This window comes from Crotalus tigris, unplaced genomic scaffold (genome assembly GCF_016545835.1).
Source record: "Crotalus tigris isolate CLP2741 ecotype Arizona unplaced genomic scaffold, ASM1654583v1 scf7180000024411.593283, whole genome shotgun sequence".
NCBI classification, from domain to species: Eukaryota; Metazoa; Chordata; class Lepidosauria; order Squamata; family Viperidae; genus Crotalus; species Crotalus tigris.
This window is the reverse complement of record NW_024100578.1, coordinates 400,761-421,390: the sequence shown is the minus strand read 5'-3', so window position 1 is coordinate 421,390 and position 20,630 is coordinate 400,761. Positions and strand designations below refer to the sequence as shown.

General features: G+C 38.5%; 1 protein-coding gene across 2 annotated transcripts; it reads right to left on the bottom strand.

Annotated features, from left to right (window-relative positions):
• Positions 1 to 545: 545 nt before the first annotated feature.
• KCNG3 (potassium voltage-gated channel modifier subfamily G member 3) lies at positions 546 to 19,780 on the bottom strand. Of its 2 annotated transcripts, none has more exons than XM_039329739.1 (2): positions 18,512 to 19,780; positions 546 to 2,484 (listed from the first exon to the last, which is right to left on the bottom strand). In XM_039329739.1, exons 1-2 carry the CDS (start codon positions 19,222 to 19,224, stop codon positions 1,839 to 1,841), a joined length of 1,359 nt encoding a protein of 452 aa, XP_039185673.1. In that variant the 5' UTR covers positions 19,225 to 19,780; the 3' UTR covers positions 546 to 1,838. The 2 variants fall into 2 exon arrangements, with proteins under 2 accessions (XP_039185673.1, XP_039185674.1); XM_039329740.1 differs by having other exon boundaries at positions 18,545 to 19,776.
• Between the last annotated feature and the right edge of the window lie 850 nt (positions 19,781 to 20,630).

The window sequence follows — 20,630 nt, the reverse complement described above, 5'->3', positions numbered from 1 at the left end:
GATTTGCTTTCAATAGCAGCTTTTGGGAAGGGAGACAATGATTTTTCTCAAAAATATTTGTACTATTGTATAAATCAGGAGTGTCTAATTTTGGCAACTTTAAGACTTGACAGGCTGGGGAATTCTGGGAATTGAAGTCCACAGGTATTAAAGTTGAGAAGTTTGGACACCCCTGCTATAAATTGCAACTCATAAACAAAAATCTGCAATCTAGGGAACTTCACTGGGTGTACTCTGAAGATTGTCCTTTATTACTACTATTACTATTACAACTACTATTACTGTTCAATTTGTATTTCACCAATTCTGATTACCGTATATTCCGGCGTATAAGGCGACTGGGCGTATAAGACGACCCCCAACTTTTGAGAAGATTTTCAGGGTTTAGAAAGTCGTCTTATATGCCAGAAAATACAGTACAATGTTGAATTTCTGTTTATAGATGAGCACAATAGGAGCTCCATTCCTTTGCTGCTAGAAAGCTTTGTCCTGTTAGTGCTTATTTCTGTTAAAAAAAAAATAGGGCTGGCCACTAGGGGGCAGATTGGTTTTAAATTTAGAGAACAGCTACCCATATATTCCTGCGTATAAGACGACCCCCAACTTTTGAGAAGATTTTCAGGGTTTAAAAAGTCGTCTTATATGCCGGAAAATACGGTAGCTTTTTCCTCACAGAAAAGCAGCTTGTCCTCCCACACTAAATCAAGATACCCAACTTTCAAGAATAGTTTTCATGTAAGTTTCAAAATAAAGAATCACAATTCTCCCCATAATTCTTAGTGTACAATACCAGTCACTTTGTTCCTTATACTGAAACCAAGACCCGTATGTATTATGTCGGATACAGATTAAATTGTACTTAGGAAAAAATGCAATGAAATAAATTGCACAAAATAGTGATAGCTAACAAATTTCAGTCATTTTCATGGATTTCTTCTACGTAAACATGGATCTGACCAGTATTTTTTTTTAAAAAAAATAAACATGTATTTGGGTGAGTATGTTTGCTTGTATCTATGAAGGGAGCAATTTAAGCCTTCAGAGAATATATTTGCCCCTCCATCCTGAGACTATTTGTTTTGTAGCTCCGAATCCACCTCTGACTACAGTTATTAAAAATTGGTGGCATCGTTTTCTGCGATTTTGACATGAGACATATCTCCAGAATGCCCTAAAATAGACTTATCATGGTTTGTAAAATAACAGCAACTCTTCTTTTCTGATCAAAACTTTGAAGGGGGAGGAAAGAATATCTTGGCTCTGCCCCTTTGCATCCCAATATCCTGGCCCTTAACAATTCACATGCCGTCACATGTGGTCCTGGTAATTAAAAGTTGGACACTTCTTATTGATATGTCATTTAAAATGCATTTCAAAATCAAAAGAGTATTTTAAAAACACAGACACAATATACTATACTATCTAGACAGGGGTATCAAATTGCCGGCCCGTGGACTAATTGCATCATGCGGAGGCCGCACCCGCCCCAGCTCCGGCAATGCAAAAAGTCGTGATACATCATGACACATCACGTGATGCGGAGAGTTTGACACCCATGATCTAGGACTTCTCAGGATTTGGAGAAATGAGTTGGAAACATTCACAACCGCTGAGACTATGAAAATGAAGATGTTTTCTCCCTTATGAATCTCAGGTCTTCTGAGATGAAGAGCAAGTGACCATCCCTCAAACAGAGTAGGGAGATATTCCTCTTAAGTCATAGAGTATTGTACCAGCTTCATAATTCCTCAGACACCAAGATGAAAAACGATGAAGAAGAACTTACTACTTTCTTCAATATTTTAAGTTCTGCTATGAAATGCAATATGTGCTATTTGTTAATTTAAAAATTCCGCAGAAAGACTCCTGCTACATCTAGCAGACCGGAACTTGAGCTCATGGTAACACTGGACAAAGCTGTGGTAGATGAATGTAATAGGCAGGGCTAACAAAACAATTCCACTAACTACACAAATCCCTCCAAGAATCCTTCCAGGTACTGTGATAGGACAAACATCCCCATAACCAACTGTGGTCATGGAGATGATAACCCACCAACAAGCAGCAGGAATGCTCGCATAGCCTTCATTGGGTTTTCCTATTTTCAGTCCGTGTTCAAGAAGCTGGGCAAGAGCACTGAAAATTGCCATCGCAACACAAACGAAGACGAGCAGCATCACCATCTCCCTGTAGCATCTCTTCAAAGTCAGGCCAAGTGTCTGAAGGCCGATGAAGTGGCGGGCCAATTTAATTACCCAAAAAATCCTCATCATTCTCAGAACCCGTAAGGTGACTCCAGCCCTCTGAAGCTGAGAATTCTCCCCTGTAAAAATTGTCATCAGCACAGAAATATAATACGGAGTGATAGCCAGCAAGTCAATGATGTTCAGTGGTCTCTTAACAAACTCACACTTGTCTTTGGAGACAATGAACCTCACAATGCACTCTGCCGTGAACCAGCCGATGCAAATTGCTTCAATTATCCTGCCAAAAAGAACATAAGAAAAACTATTAAATTTATTTGAAACTCTTTATTGGGAATATTTTTCAATGCTTAGAGGGTTCTTTAATAGACACTTTTACACTGACATGGACTCAGACTTTTAGTAGAGAAATATGCCAAATTCAAAGTCAAATTGACTTTATACAGTTTTCTTATTGTTTTTCCTTCCAAAAATCATTATTGTGTTAAAAGTCTTCCATGTGGATCTCTCATCTGGTTATGTTTTCTTAAAGCTTTTTTAAAGATATTTTGATTTCTGGGGGAAGGGATTATCATTATCATTAAAATCTGAGGACTTAATATGTTGGTCAGGTTAAATGTTTCATTTACTTCTTTGATTTTGTGTATATATGTGAAACAATTAATTTAATGTTCCCATATTTGGTTCAAACTATACTGCAGTTTAATTTATCTGTGAATTCCTCTTCAAAATACTAGTGCTGGGCTATTTAAAATGCTTTTCTGGATGAATGATTACTATTCAGCAGTAAAATAGCTCAAGCAGTCCTCCAAAGCATTTGAAATCACCGAAAATAGAATGGAACAGCTCTCTGTGGTTACAGCCTTGAAAGAGCAGCAGATAGTTTTTGTGAACTGTTCAAACAGAAGCACTAAAACACTGAGGATTCTTCTGATTTAAACCGAGTATCATGTTCAGAAAATGCCTCTTAATAATTTTTGAACAGAACATAGACTTAATCATTGCAGCAATGTCAGCCATCAAAATAAAAGCCAAAGGAGATCCAAAGATTAGGTAACCTCCATATGTGCTGGACTTCAGTTGGCCATTCTTTGAACTATTATAGTATGATTGGGTTGCAATGTTCCAGATGTCCAGGAAAGAGCAAAGAAAAGTGGAGTATTTTGCACTCTTTGGTTGCCATCTGGTGGGCATCCAGATATTTGCAGACCAGACGTGATACTTCTGCTTAGGGAGATTAAACTCCAACTCATCTAAAAGACCTGGTTTGTTGGGAAAAGAAGCTCTACAATGTTTGCCCAACTTCTTCCCACCTCTAAAATCATGTTAAACTATACCCTTGCTGTGTCTTCAAAACAGCAAAGTTTAAAACAAAGTAGAGATTCCAGTCTAGCAGTGCTATTATTCCAGAAGTTGTATTGCATGAGGAAGAGAAGACTTGCACTGTAATTCTGAAAATATTGATGGAGACGATATGAATGTGGGACAATTTGGACTCCATGTATATAAAAAGGGTCCAAAGAACACTGTATAACACCATCAGAGGTAATAAGTTTGCAACAAACAGTTCTGCCCTACTGTTTTCCTGAATTAATTACAAAATGTCAAAATTAACATTTTAAAATTTACTTGGTTTTCATTTCTGCATTTCTTTCACTTCTATCAGCCGGATATTGGAAAAAGCCCCCCCCCCCTTTGCCTATTGCTACGCTTGTGTTGCAGCTAGAAGAGTCTCAAAATTCAGAACCAGCCTCTGGAAGTCAAAACAAGATGCCAAAGTAAGCAAAATACTATACAAGACAAGCATAACTTGTAACCTGTAGAAATGACCAAAAGTGGAATCCCATGTCAGCATTCGTGCTTTCACAATGGAGGTACACTAAAACAGTTAATTATAGAGACTTCCCATAGCTGTACTTTTGGCTCAGGCTGTTTTATATCCATCTCCAATGTTTATGATGTTTCAATACCTGCATACAATTTTCACCAAGAAAGGAAAGCTTTCCTCCAAAATACTTACCTGTGAATTGAATGAAAAGAAAAGAAACTGCTGTTGAGAACAAAATAAAAAATAAGAAATGGGGACATGGTGCAAATGACTGGACAAATCACTGCTGAAAAGCATGGATGCCTTTGAAGATTTGTTTAAAGATGCTTTTCTGATCAATTTTAATCCCTTTTCTAAAGTCTAAGCAGAATTTCTCTTTTTTTTTTCCTTTGTGATGCTACTCCTTCCCCTCACTTCAATTCCATCTGTTTCCTTCTTCTTTGTTGTTTCTCTGGAAGTAGAAAGATATGTTTGTGTGCTTCTGTGTATGAATGATTTGTGTGTGCCAAAACCTAATGGTTGTATATGCATTTTATAAACTCAGTACCTTATTTTATCAGTAATTAATAATCAATAATTATTAATTAATATTTTAATCAATTAGCATTTTTGTTTGTCCTATCTTTGTTATTTTTTCAAGTAAGATTTCTAATTCGTGAGTGTTTGTATGTAGGTCTTTGGTTATTCAGGTTTTCTCCCACGTCAAATTGGAAGTGTCTTGGCAACATTTCGATGAAATCCCATTCGTCATTTTTAGGCTGGTGTTTTCGGCTTCGTGCTCCTAGAAGTATGCATGCGTGCATGCATGCGTGCATGCATGTATGTATACATTTATCAAGGAAGGGGAAATTTCCAGTATTGAATTCAAATATAATTAGTACCTCTACTGGACCATGTGAAGAAACTGAACTTGCCACAGGGCTTTTGCCTGCATTGTAGTTTTTTTGTCTGTTTGCCTTTAGGGTTGGTAGGAAGGGAAGTATCTTAAATTTAAGGTTGACTTTTTCAGGTAAATATGGTGCAATCTTTTTGAATTGAAATGAGTGGCTTTTTATTTAATTTATAATTAAAGTGTTTTAATTTTGTTTCTCAATCATTTAGAATTATTACCATGGCATATTACAGAGACAACAATACTGAATGTCAGCCAATCATTTTTATATACTATTTAAATGGCATGATTTACCTCTAGTTTACTGCCTATCAAGAGAATATTCACCTAAGACTAGAGACATATTCAAATAACAACTAGATTATGTATTTTAAAAAATGGGAGAATTAGTTCTGCTCATCTAACATAACATGAATGCTCTAATTCATAATAGAGTTTAAACTATTCAATTATGCATATTTTCTATTTCATCAGGGTAGCCTTCTCTATTTTGTTTCACTCTTCTCTCTTCATTCTGCTTTCTGAAATATGTTTCCTGATGAAGAGTAGCAGAACTTGTGAAAATCCTAATAGATGCAACAATAGTGACATTTTATTTCAGAGTGGTACATGTTAACTTTGTTCTGATTATTTTTATTTTTAGTTTAAACAATGAATTCTGCAATCTATATTTATCTCTGGTTTTCAATTTAGTTGCATACACAATTCTGTTAAGGAACAAAAAAAGTAAATAAATATAGAGCAATATGTTATACAATAGCTGTATGTCTATTCAATAGTAATGCAAATAATTCCAGTATACTTCCCCCACGTTGTAATGATGAACTACCATCCTTTTAAAAAAACAAAAACAAAATTAGTTCCAATGGAGAATGTAGTAATATTTTCTAACCTGGTGCTCTGCTAAGATTTGAGGGATACTATTTATCTGACATATTTATAAGGGTACCTGACTGCAAATGAGCCTGGGCGGATGAAAAACAATTAATAAAATATAACAATGGCTTACCTGGAAGGAATGACCCACAAGTGAACTCTCACACAGACCTACCACCTCCTCCATTCAGCCTAATCCAAGGCCTGGAGGAAAAACCAGATCTTCAGAGTTTACCGGAAGGAGAGCAAGTACTCTGAATCACCCAGAATTTCTCATGTGTTTAGGAATTAAACTCATTCAGAAATGTAGTTCAGCATTACTTGCAGGGGCACAGAGAGAGCTGACATGAAAAAAAAAATAAAGCTAAATATTCCAATAGATATGGCCATTTTATTTCTTTTGTATTCAACTTTCTTAATTTAGAATATTTATTACACTTCTAAGAAAATTATTTTAACAATTGTATGATGATTCTAAACTTAGGTCTCTTACAACTCCCCGAGTCCTAGGAGATTACTCTAAATCAATTCTTTCGTTTAATTTGTTTCTTACTTTTTGCTCTTACTGATAAGACTTAAACAAAGTAGTCTTCTAGTTTAAACCACTTCAGAATTTTTTTAAAAAAAACAGTAATAAGGCTAGTTTGTTCTATTCAAAGTAATTATATTCTGAGCTGTCAAAGCAGCTTTCAGTTGTGAATTGCACATTTTCCTTTACAAAGTTTTATAAAATTCTTCTGCAAATTTATTTTAGAGCTAAAAATAGAAAAATCAAAGGCATGACCTCATCATCCACTAAATATCTGAATAAAATGGAATATACAAGACAAGAAACACGAAGGGGGGGAAACAAAAGACAAGACAGCCTGTGATTAAAGTTGACAACATCAGTTTGTGGATGAGGATGTGCTTTTATTCTTGCATCGAAGTACCTTTAGAAACCAACCACATATTCCCACTCCTACCCTTACACAATCCCAATAAAATCAGTAATTAACCTTTTTTGAATTGTTTAAAAGTAAATGTGAATTTGAGGTAGAATAACGTTTATTATTTGTTCAGAAGGAAGATTTACTAGCACTTACCTCCAAGTATACTTAGGATTCAGTGGCTCATGAAATCTAGCACAATGCTATTTGTATTTAATTTGCTTGTTTTACATTTGCTATTCTTCATCATTCTTGCCTATGCCATCAGACTCCTTCAGAGTTGTTCTTCCTGTACCCACCCTTGCATAAATCTGTCCTATGATAGGTCAAACTGGCAGGGAGAAAGTAGATCTGCTTAATTCCTTCTTTGCATCTGTCTTTATGCAACAAGAAAAAATAGCCCAACCTATCAAAAGCAGCACTGTGGGAAACAGAACAGAAATATAGGTCAAAAATAGGCAAAATTGATAAGAGAACACCTATCTCCTTTGGATGAGTTCTGCTCTCCGGGACTATATAATTTACATCCCAGGATACTGAAGTAACTCACAGATGTGATCATGGAACCACTGAATGAAATCTTTTAGAACTCCTGGAGCAGAAGGGAACTGCCAAAGATCCGGAAAAGAGCTAATGTGGTTCTAATATTAAAAAATGACAAAAAAAAAACCTGGATGCAGGAAACTACAGATCAGCTTGACATCAATACCTACAAAACTCCTGAAAAAAAATAAGCAGCAGATTTGTAAATATCTAGAAATGAACAAGATAATTACTGGAAGTCAGTATGGGTTTGTTAAAAACAGATCATGCCAGATCAACCTTACTGCTTTCTATGATAAAGTAATTAGTGGATCAGAGAAATGCTGTGGATATAGTGCACTTGGACTTCAGTGAGGCATTTGACAAAGTGGACCAAATCCACGTACATCTATGTGGTGGGATGCATGCAGTGGAGTACCTCAAGGTCTTGGGCCTGATGCTCTCCAAAATCCCCATAAATGAACTAGATGAGAGGATAGAAGGGAAAACTCATCAAATTTGCAGACAACACCAACCTAGGAGGGAAAGTTAACACTTCGGAAGATAAGCTCCAGATTCAGGATCTTGACAGACTTGAGCATTGAGCCCTATCCAATAAGATCAGTTCAGTGGTGAGAAAAGTAAGGTCCTGCCCTTAGGTAGGAAAAGCCACTTACATAGGTACAGAATAGGAGGTACCTGGCTTAAAAGTAGTAACTATGAGAGGGATCTAAGAATGAATCAGTAGTGTGCTGCAGCTGTCAAAAAACCCCAAAGTATCTAGGTTGCATCAACAGAAGGATAGCATAAAAATCATAGGAAGTGATAGTACTGTTTTATGCTGTACTGATGAGGCCACACTTGGAATATTGCATCCAGTTCTGGTCACCACGATTCAAAAAAGGTATATTTAGCTTAATAAAGATAATAATAAAGATAAGAGTCAGGGGAGACATGATAGCAGTCTTCCAATATCTGACGGGCTGTCATGGGGAAGAAGGTGTCAATTTATTCTCCGTAGCAACTGAGGCAGAACAAGAAGCAATGAATGGAAGCTCATGGAGAGTCAACTGGAAACAAGAAGGAATTTCCTGAGAGTGAGAATGATTAAGCAATGGAACAGCTTGCCTCCCAGAGTTGTGGATGTTCCATCACTGGAGGTTTTCCAGAAAAGATTGGACAGCAATTTGTCCAGAATGGTATAAGAACTCCTGCCTTGAGCAAAGGATTGGACTAGAAGACCTCCAAGGTCCCTTCCAGCCCTATGATTCTATAATTCTGTAAAACTATTGGTCCAGTTTGATTAACACTGGTCACTCTGATTAAAATCCTTTTGAAAAATATTAGCAATTTTTCAAGTTCTATTATATGAAATCCTTATAATGCTTATGGATTTTCACATAATGTGTTATATGCTTCAATCCAATATGATGCAGGTATGAGGTAAAAGGGAACTTATGTAACATTTATTACCCTTTCAACGTTTAAGAACCAGCAACTTTTTTAGCATGAGAAAGAGGGAGGGAAAGAAAACGGCTCTTAGTTCTCAGTATCACTGAATATGCTAACCCCAAATAGCTCAGCTCATATTTTAGATCTGCCTCCAAAATAATTCAGTGTATAATCGAAACAATGACACTAGAAAAGGATGAAAAAGGATGACTTGCCCATAGGGCTAAGGGGCCCTAAGTAGTCTTGCTAGGAAACAATTGACACCAGATCAAATTATCAAGTAGTTCCCCCTTTTACTCTAGCCCCAGTTCAAGAGGCTTTGTGCAACTAAGTTTGATGCACCGGAGGTCCTATTTGTTCTCCCTTTTTGCAAAAATCAATTAACCTTTCTTGTTGCTTTCTTTAGCTTTTATCCAGTTTACCTCCCTAAGCTTCAAAGCCAGATGGTAATACTATATTTGGAAACTGACAACATTCTGCTTATCAATTCTAACCTGAAGACATACCATTCAGTACAGACAAAGGAAGGTCTTAAGCCACAGGTGTGTCTACTTCACTGAAAGTAAGTCCCATTAAACTGTGAAGTTTTGCCCCAGGAAAATGCATATACATTTGCAGCGTTTAGCATGTGCTAAAAAAAGTATTTATGTTCTTAGCTTTTCTTCCTAAAAAAGCTGTATTAGACAACAATTTCCAGTCTCTCCAGCAAGCCTCTCTATGGTAACAGTACTGCTAAGACCAATGGGAAAGTAATCCAATTCTACTGGGTGCTCTAAATTGAGATCTAGTGATACAGCTGAAATTTTAAAAGGATTTGTGGATTCTTGAATGTGGTGGAAATATGTCTTAATTTTCTATGTTTTAAAGGAAATTTAAAATGAAGTTTAAGCGCTTACATGAAACTTTGCCAACTTTCTTTTAGCTTATGATGAAGTTTTAGTTTTCATTCAAGTATAAGTATTCTGATACAGTACCAACATTCTTTAGAATATCAATCAGTAAAATAATAACTTTTGATTGATATGATTAACTATCTAACTAATGATAGCTAACATTTGCAGAACCAGACTCACAACTTTTGCATACGATGTTAAGGGCTCAGTCTTGTTTCTGAGGCTAATAGATTACTAATAGTCATTTCTAAATCTCCAAAAGCATCCATAGACAGATTTACTGTCATTACAAGATTAGTGTGCATGTGTTCTATGTGGCTTCATAGCAGTGGTGGGATTCAGCCAGTTCGCACCACTTTGGAAGAAATGGTATCTAATTTTTTGTTGCCCAGGCCCAGAATGGACTTCTGGAAGCAGCATCCACACAGAGAACCGGTTGTTCACATATTTTAATCCCACCACTGCTTCATAGTGTCAGGTGGTATTGCATATTACCTATTAAAGCACTATAAAAGCTTGCCAGGATTAGATTTTCCATAGCATACAATTCAATAGGTTATGCTTAGAATTCATTTACTGTGAAGTTCATAGGCCAGAAATATTCAAGATCCTTTATGAGGTTTCTGCCATTTAGGTTAGGGTGGAAAATACAAGTGGAGCTTACATTTTCAAAAGCTAAAGAAATTCAAACTCACTTCTTCCATTTCTCTTTCACAGAATGAAGGGAAAACCTGCTGCGTATTATTTTCCACATGTTTACCCCCATGACAACTACCATCCTGTTTTCCAAACAATATGGCTACATTATATATATGTTATATGTAATTGTTTTAATGTGTTATACTGGACTAGCAAAAATTTTCTCCTCCTAATTCATCCTCATCAAGGTGACACTAGCATTCTTTAAAAAATAGCAACTTTGAACATGCCATCATCCTAGAACATTCAAAGAAAAAGTAATCCGTATTAAGCAACCGTAAATACGTAGTTTCTCATACCAAGACGATCCAAATTTCAGGCTAAATGATTATTGCAATCTGGGTTGGTCACTGGGACCAGAAGTTTTGTCTTTGACCCAGATTGGATTCTGCAATATTATCCTGGGACACGTATATTTGCCTTCATTCGTAAGTGATTGTTCTGTGCTCCTGGTCCTATACTTTGCTGCTTTGTCCCTTTCTTCCCTTTTTCTTCTTTTCTTATTAATCTCATGGCTGATTTAAGCTTTTCCTGTAGTTTCAGTGGGAACAAAGGGAATGAAATATGTATGATTGTTGCCCTGGGGACTGCACATTGTTTTTAGGGCAGAGCTAAGACAGGTGCCCTGCTTGTCTGCTTCATTGTTTAAGGCTCATCCTCGCTTGCTCTCTATGTCACAGGAATCTATGGACACACAATGCTTGCAGCTGTCTCAGAACTGTGGCAAATCCCTTAGTTGGAAAGACATCAAGTGGCTGTGGATTGCAAACAGCCATGTAAATCTTGCCTCCGGAAAAAGCAGCCACCATTAAAGGAGAATAAAAACAGAGCTTTTCTCTGACTGACCATGGCCATGGCCATGGCCATTCCATGCAGTGATGTTTTGGTGGTTACTTGAATGACTTGGTTTTTGGCAGGAGGCTATTGCTACCTGCTTCCTCTAATAAGAGAGCAATTAAATGCAAAGCGTAAATTTATTATTGATTTCTATGGGAATCAGATGCTTAACTTAGCAAACATGAGAAAAGCTATTTTGCATATGATGATGATGAGATGTGGCCTAGGAATATTAACACAAATTGTTTTCAATATGTAACAGCAATTCGGTTCTTTTATATTCCCTGTTGAAATACTATGGGTTGCAAATGCATTTATTGTTGAGAGCAAAAAGGGACAACTGCAAACTGAAAGCAAATCTGGTATTTTTAGAGACCACAAAGCAATCTTATACGTTAATCTGCAATACATTGTTTGGCAGTAATTTCTACTTCACTTAGTGGATTTTTTTTCTAATCCAAACATGCAGAATTAAGATATAAGGCTAAGAGTTCTCAGCTAAAAGACAACTAATCTGCACTTCCACAAACTGTTCTGGAAGGCAACATTATAAACAAAATACTTGACATACGATATCATCATACAAACATTTTTCTTCCTCACTATCTTTAATTCTCAAAAATATGCATGCCAATCTGAATTATTGGATCTGGAATAGTCCTACTTAAAGTGAATAAAACTGCATCAACTGCAAATGACTGGCACTCTTGACATTTCTAAATAAGCTCAAATCTCTTGAAGACATTTGCTTGCATATTAAGGTTGCTAACAACTATACAACTAAATTGTGATGCTCTGTTTATGTATTCTATTCACTTCTACTTGCCCTTTTAAAAAAATAACACCCAAACAAACTACATTTGTGTTCCAGTGCTGCCAAGCTGAAACTTACACGTTTCTAAGAATCTAGTAAAATGCAAAAAAACAAACAAAAAACGAAACAAAATAGAAAGCCACTACTTGAAACTTCACAAATTATTAAATTTTAGAAGATTGGGAAAATAATATTAGGAAAAAGTTTGTTCCCTAATGAAAAGAAACAAATAATTTGCTCCAAATTATTCCAATACTGACTACCAAAGTTTGGGTGTCTGTTTAGTTTATCAGGAGTGATGCACAAAGACTAGTCAACATGAGCCATGTTACTTGCAGAATAAGTTTTCACACAGCTGCCACTGAGTGATTTTCTAAAGTTTTGCAATTCAGATAAAGCAAGCTTACATAATACCCCAACATGAAATTGTGGGTGCATTGTTAGATTTTTTTTCCAATAACAAACTAGTGCAATTTTAGGCTGTTCACATACCACATTAAGACAAAAATGAATGCATGGATTAGAGCATGGCAGGCCAAACTGCAGCTAATAAGTTGTTTGCTGGATCACTGCCAAAATTCAGCAGCAAACTGCCAAATTAAGATAATAGTTTTTTATTTAAATAAAAAATAGATTTATAAGATGCATATATTTAATTTACAGTAATTTAACAAGAGCCAAATTGAAGAAATGCATTGAAACTTCCATCTCTTCTTTTCTGTTGTCATACTTTACTGCCACATCCCCTGTAGTATTTTGTGGTTGAAAAAAACAGTTAAGAAAAATAAAAGGCTGGCATTAGCCCCCAAATGATTATTCACCCTTGGCTTAACATTATATATGAACCTCCAGGTACTAAACGTATTAATGTGCTCACAAAACTGGATGTTCTTACAGTGACTACCTTGAGGTGATCAACCAGTGTTTTTTGAAATTCATGTGAATGTAAATCTTCATCTGGGACCAGAGTTATCCAAAAGCATGCCTATATGAGTACAGCTAAGTTTTAAACAATAGTATGGGAAAATTGTAGGAAAAAATATTCTACGGATAAAGGAGAATATTTGGAGCTCAGGGTTGACATGAGGTGGTCGTTTGTGCTCTTTTAACTTGATTGTTTTCTTGCAGATATTTCATTACCCAAACTAGATAACATAATCAGTGCTAGTGTGCTATCATTACCTGTAATAATGAAACATCTGCAAAAAAAAAAAAAAACCAACCACAGAGAGCACCAAGGACCCCTCAAAAAATATTCTGCTGAAAATAAACTGTTCTGCTGACTCACATTATCAATCAGCATAACAGAGCACCTTACAGACAAATTCTGCAAATTGTTTCCAAATTGTTACAATTGAAGTAAACAATTTTGTGAGACCAATCTTGTTGCTCAGCAAATAAAAGCAAACTGTATGTGGGGGGGATGCATAAATAAACAAAATAAAAAACATTTCCAGAACTTTTCTTGTCCCTTCAGAATGTGATGGCAAAGAACAGAAAAATGGTAGCCTTAAAAACCTTTGGCTTTTGAATTTCAGCCAACTCTTTCATGAATAGATCTTTTTTATTATTATTTAGGAGGTTTTATTTAGCTACTTGGTATGTACAGTAAAACAAACCTCTTTAACATTACTTACAGCATTTTGGATAGCTGGCCATCTCCTACAGGTAGCATAAAACTAAATTTCTTCTATTGGGAGGATGTGAGACTAGAGGTCTTTTGAGGTCTGTTTCAATTCTAGGACTCTATAAGGCAGATATTTGTCTTCTTTCATTGCATGTAGTCAGTATATTATGTAGAACTCTTATAACAGGGCTTTTCAATCAGTGGTATGGGTATCACCTGTGGTACATTGGCACCTGGCAGGTGGTACGCGACCATCCTAGAAAAGTGGTAGCGGGGGAGGGGAATGAGCTGAACCGGTGGCAGCACCGCACAAGCCTGAGCGAGAGATGGCTGGAGCTGCAGGGCTGTCAGGGCTCAGCGGAAGTGTCAGGATCAGCGCCAGGCTCCAGCTGGAGCTCAGCGCTGATACTGGCGCTTCTGCTGAGCCCAAAAGATGCGCCGATCAGCTGGAATGTTGCAGCATCTCCAGGGTCTTATGATTTAAATTCAGATGCTTGGCAACTGATTCATATTTATGACAGTCACAGTGTCCCAGGGTCATGTGAAGTGACCAAAGCCTGCTGCAACCACCCAGCAGACAGGGGGAATAAAAACCAAACACCCCCCACCCCACCCCCGCTGCCAATCCTCAACAGAAATGCTCACAACAATGAAGGCCTCGGACAAGAGGAAGAGTGCCGCTGGGTGGGCAGCCAGGTGTCTTGCTTAGCTGTGGCTTGGGGGGCACTTTTTTCAGTGCCATTGTAACTTCAAACAGTCACTAAGCAAACTGTTGTAAGTCGAGGACTACCTGTACTTTATCACTTTTTTCCTTTTGGGGGGGGGGGGTCATCAAGTTTTTGATACCTTGCTAGGCAACTGGTGATACTCGGATATTGCCATATCCTAAAAGTGGTACAATGGGTGAAAAGGTTGAAAAGTCCTGCTCTATAACACACATTTCTGTGAGTTACTTTCCATTAGCAAAAAAGAGGTGGATCCCACCCTCCTGGCAGATTTTAATAGAAAACTAAAGATCTATTGGTATAGCAAACATTCTTTTTAATGTGGGGTCCTTGGTGCACTGATGACATTACCTAGTTTGGTAAGGAAATGTCTGCAAGAAAACAACCAAGCTCAGAGAGCACCAAGGATCCCACAGTTCAAATTATTTTCTTCCGTTCTTTTCAATCTTTGCAGTTTTATGACTTTATATGATCATTGGTTTGCATTTGTGTGTGTGTGTGTGTGTGTGTGTGTGTGTGTGTGTGTGTGTTTGGTAACATTTATTACTTTTATTTTATTTGTCCTGGTTTAATTGATGTTGTTTGTCGTACTTCATTGCTGCACCGTAAACTGGCATAGGGGTTGAATACCTGAGAGATTGTTTATTTTTAAGTATTTATATGCCTGCCCAGTACATTTCGGCAAAGTGGGTTCCCTTCCCATCTCTTCTAATAAATACTGTCATCTTATGGGATCAAGAAAGAAGGCCTTCTATGTTACGCTCCTTGCTCTCTGGAACAGCATCCCTCCAGTGATGTGGACAACACCTTGTGTCCTAGGGCAGTGTTTCCCAAACTTGACAATTTTAAGGCATGTGGACTTCAACTCCCAGAATTCCACAGCCAGCGTTGCTGGCTGTGGAATTCTGGGAGTTGAAGTCCTCATGCTGGATCTGGTGTCAGGCCTGAGGCTGATGTGTTTGTGGGGCCCTTCATTTGGTTTGGTTTGATATATTTTGATTGTTTTAGGCCCAGGTGCCTATGGGGTTTAACTGTTTTATTGTTTTATATTTGTAAGTAGTCTAGTTTATAACAATGAGTGGCTGTAATGAAGCTCATCGTCACATTCATCACCATCATCATTTGCCACTGGCAGGCCTGCCAGAAGTGTGTGGATATAAATTTTAAAATAAATAGTTGTATATATTTTATACACACATCAGATAGGTACACATTACATCTGCTCATACAAGAGATATCATTATATTATTACTTGTCCCTGAAGTAATCTCTTTTTTTTGGTGGGGGAGTTTAAAGTTGTTTTCATCACATCACTAAAGCAATCCTATCGGATGATTGGCTCATGACCCTTGCTTCTTAAAACCAAAACATATACTTAAGAATAATTTGAAATAAATATGTTGGAGATCATTAGGTTCAATAATAGAAGCTACTATTTTAAAGAGTTAGCTTTGCAGGTATGTGGACTAAAAGATCATTTCAGTTTACCCAGATTTAAGTGTCATTTTATCCTAATTTTGAAAATGCCTATAAAATTTCATAATATTTGTATTTAAGCAAAATATGAATGCATTGTCTAAAGCCTATCACTTAAACATAAATGGTTTAAATAATTGTTTCATGTCTATGGGGTTAAAAAAAAATCTTACTGTATTCATATCTTGAGATATATAAGGAAGCAAAATAGAGCATCGCGTATCTGTAAGCTTAATCAGGATTTGACTGATGACATTAATAAGCTTGCTCACATTAAGTTTATAAAGTGTTCTTTAATTTGAAGCATACTTTATTTTGTAGCACTTTTTAAGTTGCAGAATCCATTTGGTAATCCTGCTTCTTGAAATAAGATAACTCGTTGAAGTGAGACTATTTCAATTAGTACAATCTTCTGGGTCCATTAAAAAACCAAGTCAAGAGTATGCACAGGTGTAAAGTACAATCTGATGATTGCAATCAAACTGTAGAAACAGGACACATGACTCCACCATCATTTAAATTCAAATGTCACTTTCTCCAATTCAAACCTGGTTGGCAACCCTTTTGGTAACCTATTTAGAAAGCTTCCTCTTAAACACATAGCTTTCAATTTGGAGTTTGTATATAGGTATGGGAAAATTATTTAAAAAGTAAGATGATTATTTTATAATAATGTTTTATTTCAGGGGGTAGGATAAATAGCAATAATCACAGAGTTTCCAATATGCCAGTGGCAGCAGGTGCTATTGTATAATAATATAATAATCCTGTCTTATTATCCTTTTGAGTACTGTAAAACTTGGAAAGCAAAATCTGGATGACTGCAACCATGGTGGAAAGTAGAAAAAAACCAGAACTGCAGGAATAAGAGTACTTTAAAGGCTGTCATTCTGCAAAACCAATGCAAAACCATTTTCTAAAGAGAAAAGATTTTAGGAATAATGGGCATTTGAAGCAAATGAAATCTGGCATATTTTCCTCTCTTACTTGGGACACAAAGATAATTAAGATAATACTATTACTGGCCCAGCTTCTGTGGGTGGAAGTAATTAAGCTTTCATAGATCTACATTAGACAAATGGAAGAATACCATTACAGGCATATTCTTAATAGCATCAAAAAATAATCCAAGAAAATATATCCACTCATTTGTTTCTTATTCCATGGGATATACCCATCAAAACCTATCTGTATATAATATGTTTGTTTGATGAATGATTGGGTGTATTATAAAATCAATAATCTTTGAAAAAGTTGATGATCTGTGGGACAACTTATTTTATAATAAGAGCTCCCTAGAGCTTTTGCCCAACTTGGCACCCCTCCTAAAGTATTGCAATTACAACATCAGATATCTGTTGAGCAAAGACAGCGGTCATTCTATTTAGGTATTCTGGATTTTATAATTCTATCACACTTAGAGTAAACCAGTTCAGAGAAGGGTTTCTGGAGATGGTATATAACAGCTATGGTTCAGCAGCCAGCAAACCTGAGGAAAAGCAAAACAAATTTAAGTGCTGGAAACTTGATTGCCTCTAAGATGCCAGATAATGTTGGTTCCAGCATGATTAAGAACTGAAATCTCAAGGCTATTTTTTCAAACTTCTTTTAAACTTCCATAAAAATATAATAACTTTCTTAAGGGAGACTTGGAGATATGTTCTGAGAAAGAAGATGAACAAAATGTAAACTGAGTTCTACTAGTTGATCCCTGGCTGATTTGCAGTTTACCAGTAGGAATCTTTCTCTTCTAAATTAAGCTGCAGAAATTAACAACGCTTGGGGTAACCATGAGGGGATTTTTGTAGAACTGAAAGTTCAGTCTGGTTTCCAAAAATAAATTCTTAGGCTCAGAATGTGCTTAAAGACACCCTGTTCTTTAACTCGTGTGTATGTCTTTACAACTGACTCTGGTGGCTGGATCTTAGGGCTTTTGGTAAAAAATAAAGTAGATTCAAAAAGGCTGTTCTCCTTAGTTCTAAATGGCTTGTAAGTCACTTACCTGGCATTGAACATGACGTTAGTACACACCTAACATTACACTTCTTCCTACAGCCGGAACTGATAGAGAATAACTGAGAACAACTGGCAAATTATCTTTTGGGAAGAATTTTACTTGCCTCTATATGATTTTCCCAAGATAAATATTGTTTGACTGAAAGTCAATAAATAAAATTTGGCAACTTCTGTATAAGACAAATTCTCTAACAGATTTCTCTGGAAAATGATAGAATCCTTCCAATGAAAGGGACCGCACATTGTTGCATGATACCAAAAGGCCATTTATTTGTTTCAAAGCAGCCATTATAGTCCAGAAAATTTAATTGACTAATTGATTTCAGCATTATTATATCAGTTTCACTGGAGCTCAAGGTGGTTTTATCTTAAATCTGATAGCTCTTACATTTTCAAACTGGCAACCCAAAGGAAGACAGTTCAAGACTTACACAGTGAAATCTTGTTTCTAGTAGCCCAAAATAAACCCAGTTAAATTTAAGCTTAATTTCCAGGAAAACCCATCTATTAGTTGTGTGGTTACACAGACATCTAGAAGTTGTTGATCTGGTTTTTAAGAATCACCTGGCTGTTAAACCAAGCTTACCCCTTGCCAAATGAGATGTGTAATGAATTGGGATCTCCCATGTGGCAAACTGATGCTGGCAGAAGAAGACACAGAGACCAGAATGGGACAGAGGTCACACCACTGATGGGGGAAATATTAATCACTTCATCCTACCCTGAAGGCTCCCTGATTGAGTCTGCTGTGTACCTGCTCTGCTCCTCCAGGCTTCGGTTCTCAGCTGTTCGCCACTCTGGCATGGTGCTGGCACACAGCACCACCATGGAGACGATGACGAATAGGATGGAAACGGTGGCCAGGATCTGGGCGGCCACCGACGAGGTAGGGTCCTCGAAAGTTCTCCTCATCCTTTCCAGCCATTTCTTCTCCCCGGCGCCAGGTGGGGCCACAGCATCCCCGCTCTCCTGGCCCTGGGGAGGCTGGGGCTGGCCGCTGCTTTTGCCACTGCCACTCCCGCCTCCGGAGGGCTCCGTCCGGATGTCTTCTGCCGAATAGAAGGTATAAGTATCGGACATGCGGTCGTCTAGCCGGCGCTGGCAGCAATAGTCCAGATGGGATCCCTCCAGGCCCCAGTAGATCATCTCGTTGTAGAAGGAGAGTTCACACATGTGGGGCACGAAGCGCAGATGGCCGTAGCGCACATAGAGCAGGATAAAGCCGAAGGCTTCGGAGTGCCGGTCGAAGAAGTATTCGTTCCGCTCGCGGTCGTAGTCGTCGCACACTTCGAGCACGTCTTGCTCCGACAGGCAGCCGTGCAGGCGGCTCACCCGCTGGAGGGGAAAGTCCTTCAGCACCTCCCGAGCGAAAGAGTAGCGGGTGCCCCCCACGTTCAGCACCACCACCGGCGGGCCACCCCGGCCAAAGGTCATGGCTTGGGGGGGGCAGAATCAGAAGGGGGGCGCGGGCGGGAAACGGTGGGTCCGGCTGCCTTCAGTCCCCGGTGAGCGGGGCCAGGAAGGGCGGGGTCCGGCTGTTCCGCCCGGCTTCTCCTCGGGCAGGCGGACGCTCTCCGGGTTCTCTCGGTCTCTTCACCCCCCCTTCCCGCCCCCCTTCGCCGTCCACGAGGCGGGAACGGCGGCTCTGCTGTCCCGGTAAAGCGAAGAGCGCGCGGCGGTGCGCCTCCTCGAACAACCCGGAGTCTTGGCGACGCCTCTGGTTTTAGCGAGAGGTGGCTGCGGGCGCCTCGCTGCGCCCGGACCACGCGGCTACCGGAGTTCCCGGGATAGCGTGTATAGAGGAGCTGCCGCCGCCGCCTCCTCCGAGCAAAACCCGGCCGGCCGTGGAGGGCATGGCTTAAGAAGGTGAGCTAAACTCCTGCGAAGTTGGGTCGGTTCTGGGTTCCTCCGCTGCGCGCAACCCGACTTTGCGCCGCACGCCACCAGTTCTGACAGCGCCGCTCTCGGGCTGAGGCGCCCAGCGCCTTTCGGAGCGGAGACGGAGGCGGTGGGGAAGAGACACGCCTCTTCCCTCGCTCCCTCTCTCCCGCCCTTCTTCCCTTTCCAAGCGTCGGAACGAGCGGAGATGCCTCTTTCCGACTCTGCTGGAAGGAGAATAGAAGCACCTGGAATATTCCCTTTGCTTTTCACTCTTGATCAGTCAAGCGCCTGGCTGAAGGTCAGATTTTCTACCGACCAGTAGAGATTTCCGGTCTTGCTCCACAGAGTTTTCCTTCTTTTCTTCCCTCCTCAACATTCTCTGGTCTCCCATTTGGGAATGTTTCGTTCGCCTTGACTGAAAAGTTGCGATTTCTTTCTCAGACCAGCCTGTTATGAAAGAATTGACAGGTACACCTCCACATTTTTTTATATATTTTTGTTATTATTTTGGTTTGGTGGCTCTCACACATTTATATCATTAACTGATTATAAAGCACTTTTAATCCTTCTGGACTTGGATACGCTTCTGGAGAAAAAAATGGGAAGAAAAGAATAATAAATACAGTTCTTATTTTCTTGTGGTGCAGAGTTGGACAAAAAAGCCCTTAGCAAATGTAAGCATTACATTCATCTAACACATGCTTTAAAAACTAGTGAAGCAGAAATATTTGATCACTGCCTACTTGTTTATTTAAAGTTTCTTGGAATCAGATGGCATATGTACTATGTGTGTTTCTGTATAACCACTACTGATACACATCATTTGAAGCTTATTATTATAAGATTCCCCCCCCCACACACACATATACATTTTAACCTGACAACATTATGAAGAGAAGCATATAAAGTCCCCCTAAGTTATAGTAACTTAGCTGTCCCTTTAAGTACTTTCTACCCTT